Source organism: Dipodomys ordii, unplaced genomic scaffold (assembly GCF_000151885.1).
Source record: "Dipodomys ordii isolate 6190 unplaced genomic scaffold, Dord_2.0 Scaffold128, whole genome shotgun sequence".
NCBI lineage: Eukaryota > Metazoa > Chordata > Mammalia > Rodentia > Heteromyidae > Dipodomys > Dipodomys ordii.
The window spans coordinates 149,610-154,813 of record NW_012267344.1 but is presented as its reverse complement, the minus strand read 5'-3'; the positions used below and the strand labels follow the sequence as shown (position 1 = coordinate 154,813).

At 48.8% G+C, this 5,204-nt stretch overlaps 1 protein-coding gene across 1 annotated transcript in view; it reads right to left on the bottom strand.

Moving 5' to 3' along the window:
* The window catches only part of Lars2 (leucyl-tRNA synthetase 2, mitochondrial), a 59,956-nt gene that overhangs the window by 13,199 nt on the left and 41,553 nt on the right, over positions 1-5,204 (bottom strand). Inside the window, exons 13-15 of the mRNA XM_013030266.1 lie at positions 3,329-3,466; positions 1,829-1,929; positions 518-700 (exon numbers count right to left, since the gene is read on the bottom strand). Of these exons, the coding sequence (XP_012885720.1) occupies positions 518-700; positions 1,829-1,929; positions 3,329-3,466 (422 nt within the window). The remainder of the gene's footprint in view (positions 1-517; positions 701-1,828; positions 1,930-3,328; positions 3,467-5,204) is intronic.

Genomic DNA, 5,204 nt, shown 5'->3' with positions numbered 1-5,204 from the left:
CCCCCCCCGCAAAGGAGAAGCATGTGGATTAAAAAGGACTCACCCAGCCCAGACTCAGTTGGGGAAGTCTTCCTTGGAGCGAGGGCCCCTCCTCCCCCTATGCTGTTCTAGAAAAATTGCTTTCAGGGTAGATCAAGAGACCACTGGCCTGTGCACCACCCAGCAGCCCCAGAGCAGTGCGGAAGCCAGTCCAGTCTCCATGGAAACAGCTCCTCCCCAGAGGTGGTCCTGGGAGACCTGGCTTTAGAATCAGCACAGAGCCTACCTGCTTGGGGCCTCATGGGGGGGTGGGCAGGGGGGAGGGGGGAAGAGATGCTGCCCATTCTGGAGCGTGTAGCAACAGATCTGAGCAGAACTGGGGGTTCCCCCAAGGGGTCCTGAGAGGGATGCTGGGTGGACTGGAGGAGAGCCAATTCCTACATCCACTTCTGTCTTTGGCAGTACCATTTCCTCCCCGCGTCTCGGCTGTTCCTTCAGTGTGGGGGAAGAAGCAAGCAGGGAGAGGAAGGTGACCTACTCTTCACATCCCACAGGATATCTTTCTCGGGAGGGGCGGCAAAGAGGATGTAGAGGCGAATAGTGTCGATCCCGTACTGGGCGACCACTTCCTTGGGGTCCACGCCGTTGTGTTTGGACTTGCTCATCTTCTCCCACGTCACCTCTAACTTCTCTCTCGTTTGGGCGTGCACAGGAACAGAACCTACAAGAATATGTCGGAATGAGCCTGTAATACTAACCATCTCGGGGGTGATGGGATGATTGCCTTTGGAAGCCAGCCTGGGCATTCAAAGTTCAAAAAACCTCATCTCAACTAAAGGCTGGGTGTGGCGGCGCATGCCTGTCATCCCAGCTATGGGGCAAACACAATGGGCTGGTGCAGTGGTGTGCAGCCGTCATCCCCACTGACAAGAGGAAGGACGAGAAAGATCGTAACCAAAGTGAGACTCAACCTCGAAAACCATCCATAAGAAATGGGGCTGGAGGTGTGGCTCACGTGATAGAGCACTTGACTGGCAAGTGCAAGGCCCTGAGTTCAAGTCCCAGTACTGTAAAAACAAAAGCAAAAAATACAAAGGAGGGCTGGGAAGGTGGCTTAGTGGTAGAGTGCTTGCCTAGCATGCATGAAGCCCTGGGTTCCACTCCTCAGTACCACATACACAGAAAAAGCCGGAAAGAAAAATGCCTTTTGAAGAACTGTAGGAATTCGCTCAATATACTTCTCTCCCTGGATGGTTTGTTGTACAATTTTATCTCATACAATAGTTTGTGATGCTAGAGATTGAACCTAGGGCCTCACATGTTAAGACAAGTGCTCTACCACTGAGCTACATCCCAAATGATTTCCTAATTTATTTTTGTGCCAGTCTTGGGGCTTGAACTCTGGGCCTGGGCGCTGTCCCTCAGATCTTCAGCTCAAGGCTAGCGCTCTACCACTTGAGCCACAGCACCACTTCCAGTTTTCTGAGTGGTTTATTGGAGATCAGAGTCTCACGGCCCTTCCTGCCTGGGCTGGCTTTGAACCATGATCCTCAGATCTCAGCCTCCTGGGTAGCTAGGATGATAGGCGCCCGGCTCCATCAGCATTTTTTTAAATTCAAGGTCCAATTTATGTGCCTAACAGTCCACACTGTGGGAGAGGCATACTCATGGGGCCGACAGATGACTTGATGGGGTAGAAGGGAAGGTTGGCTGTGGCTGGCCGGGGCTGGCGTGGAGAGGTAGACAGAGAGTGCTGGCCAGGGCCCGTGCATGCAAGCAGACAGATCCCCCTGGGGGTTTCCAGCCCGGCCTTCGCTTGCGCCTGCCCTCACAGCCCAGCCCTTGTCACCTGTGAAGTCTACCTCCTCTCTCTGCAGGTACTGTCCCGATGGCAAGCGGAAGGTCTGCCCCTTGATGAGGCCTTGGGCCAGTAGCTTGTGAAATGGTTCTCTAGAGAAAAGAGTAAACAGGGGGAAAAAAAGTAGATGAGCAGAGGTAGCAATAAAAAAAAGGTCCATGGGGTTGGAGGTGTGGTTCAGGAGGTATAGCACCAGCCAAGAAGTACAAAGCATCAGATCTGGAATTCAAGTCCCAGTCTCAAACAAAAAAGGAAGACGATGAGGAGGAGGAAGAAAAGAGAAGGAAGGAGAAAGGAAGGAAGAGGAGAAGGAAGAGGAGGAGGAGAAGGAGGAAGGAGAAGGAGGAGAAGGCTGGTCACTGGTGGCTCATGCCTGTCATCCTAGATACTCAGGAGGCTGAGATCTGAGGATCGAGGTTCAAAGCCAGCCTGGGCAGGAGAGCCCGTGAGACTCTTATCTCCAACAAACCACTAGAAAACTGAAAGTGGTGGTGACTCAAAGTGGTAGAATGTTAGCCTTGAGCAAAAGAAGCTCAGGGACAGTGCCCAGGCCCTGAGTTCAAGCCCCAGGACCGACAGAAAAATCAATTGAAACATAAAAAAATAAAAGAAGTTGAGGACCAGCCTAGACAACACAGTGAGGCTTGATCTTAAACAACACAACCCAATGGGCCTGTGGAGCTGAAATCAGGTCTTGGTAGTTCTCAAATGACCACTGCTGCCACCTTCTGGTGGGTGCAGAATTGCAACCCCCAGCTGTCACTTTACTAGCACATAAAGGCTCTGCCTGCTCATTGAGCGTGCATCTGTGCGTCAATTTTTGTATGGGTATTGTGTTGGGTATAGACTAACTCCTCAAAGGAAAGCTGAAGGTAATCGAGGTCATTCAAAACCAGCTCGAGTAGTAGGAATAAGAGAGGAGGCTCCAGAGATGTCAGAGGCCTGGGCTGGCAGACTTAGAACCTAAGCTGGCTATGACAGTGACTGCCAAGTTTGTTGCTCATATTCACAACCAACGAAGGACTACTGATGAATTAGTCTGTTCATTCATTCACTCAACAGATGGCACTTAGGAACAAGCTCCTCTCAGCAACCGAGCTACTCATTCATCTTCCTGTTGAAGAACAGAAACCATTATTGGTTTATATCAAGGGGTTAAACTCATCTGATTTAACCAAAGGATCACTAAGGATGCCTAAATTACCCAGGAGGATGAGATCCGAGGATCATGTTTCGAAGCCAGTCCAGGCAGGGTCGTCTATGAAGACTCTTATCTCCAATGAACCACCAAAAAGCAGGAAGTGGAGCTGTGGCTGAAGTGGTGGAGCTCCAGCCTTGGGTGGGAAAACTAAGGGATACCACCCAGGCCCCAAGTTCAAGCCCCAGTATCAAAACACGTATGTCATTTTTCGGCTCCATATAGCTCTGATAACCTGCTTTATGTTTGTGTCTGTGAACTGAGCTGTGTGGTAAAATAGCACAAGTGCTCACCTGTGTTTGACCATTTTTTGATCGTGGCAAAAATGACTGAAGAACCTTGCATAGAACAAGTGCATGACAGCATGCTCTTTTCCTCCAATGTACAAATCCACTGGCATCCAGTAGTCTGCCAACGCCCGGCTGAAGGGTCTAGAAGAGAGTGGAACGGGCTCTTTACAACCTGCTCTGACATAATCGCAGAACTTAAGACAGATGTACTACAGTTCTGCAGAGGCTCTGGAATGAATTCTGCCAGGAAAAAAAAAGTGATTTTTCTGAAGAGTCAGATCTGGTTCATTTATGAAATATATAAAAATGGCTATAGAAGATGTGCTCTAAAAACTGAGATTTTTTAAAGATAAAATAAGAACCAAGGGCTGGGAAGGTGGCTCAGTGGTAGAGCGCTTGCCTTGCATGCATGAGGCCCTGGGTTTGACTCCTCAGCACCACATAAGCAAAAAGAAAAAAGCTGGAAGTGGCACTGTGGCTCAAGTGGTAGAGCGCTCGCCTTGAGCTGAAGAACTGAGGGACAGCGCCCAGGCCCAGAGTTCAGGCCCCATGACTGAACCCAAAAAAAAAACAAACAAAACAAAAAAATAAGAACCAAAAAAAAAAAAAGGCATCTCAGTAGCACGGGTATTATGCATGTATTATGATATGTATTTTAATATGCCAATTTAATTTTGAAGATTAGGACAACCAAGACTTTGGCATTCTTTCCCAGTAGGGGGCACTGTAGGGTTTCAAATGTAGAACCAATATGTAGCTACAAAGAGGTCTTTCATTTTTGTATGGTACTGGGGCTTGAACTCAGGACCTAGCTGTTGCCATTGTTTTTTAGTCTGGTCGTGGGGCCTGAACTCTGGGCCTGGGTACTGTCCCTCAGCTCTTCAGCTCAAGGCTAGTGCTCTACCACTTGAGCCACAGCGCCACTTCTGGCTTTTTCCTTTTTGCTTATGTGGTGCTGAGGAATCGAACCCAGGGCCTCATGCATTCAAGGCAAGCGCTCTACCACTGAGCCATCTTCCCAGCCCTCGGGATTTTTTGTTGTTGTTGTTGTTCAAGGCTAGCGCTCTACCACTCGATCCCCATTCCCAGCCTCACAACCTTACTTTTTAAAGTGGCTTTAAGGTCTGAATATAAAGCATATGTAGAAGCCAGGCGCTAGTGGCTCACACCTGTAACCCTAGCTACTCAGGGGGCTGAAATCTGAGGATCATGGTTCAAGGCCAGTCTGGGCAGGAAAGTCCATGAGACTCTTATCTCCAATAAAAACCACTAGAAAACCGGAAGTGCCACTGTGGCTCAAAGTGGTAGAGCGCTAGCCTTAAGTGAAAGAGTTGATGGACAGGGCCTGGGTTCAAGCCCCACGATGAACAAAAATATAAAATAAACCATAGAAGCCTAACTAACATAAAACAAACCAGGAACTCTCTCACCTACCAGATATTTCATAGCTAACAGACACAATAAAAACAGACTTCATACTTTCCTGACTGGGGTAGTTTCCAAACCAAGATCTTTGTATCTCAGCCTCCCAAGTAGCGAGGATTACAGGCTTGAGCCACCAGTACCCAGCTCCTTGAGCCTTTTTTGTTCAAGGCTAGCCCTCTACCACTTGAGCCACAGTTCCACTTATGGCTTTTTTTTTTTTTTTTTTTGGTGAGTAATTGGAGATTACACAGATTTTCCTGCCCAGGCGGGCTTCAGATCATGATCCTCAAACCTCAGCCTCCTAAATGGCTGGGTGAAATGGATATGCTCATTTGGGTCTTTCCAAAGGCCTGGTTGAGGCCTTTGGAGCCATGATATGGTCTAAGGATCCTCCATAGCAGCCTTCCCTTCCCCCCAACCTTTTCCTGCACCTGCTGCACCAGACCAAGGTCTA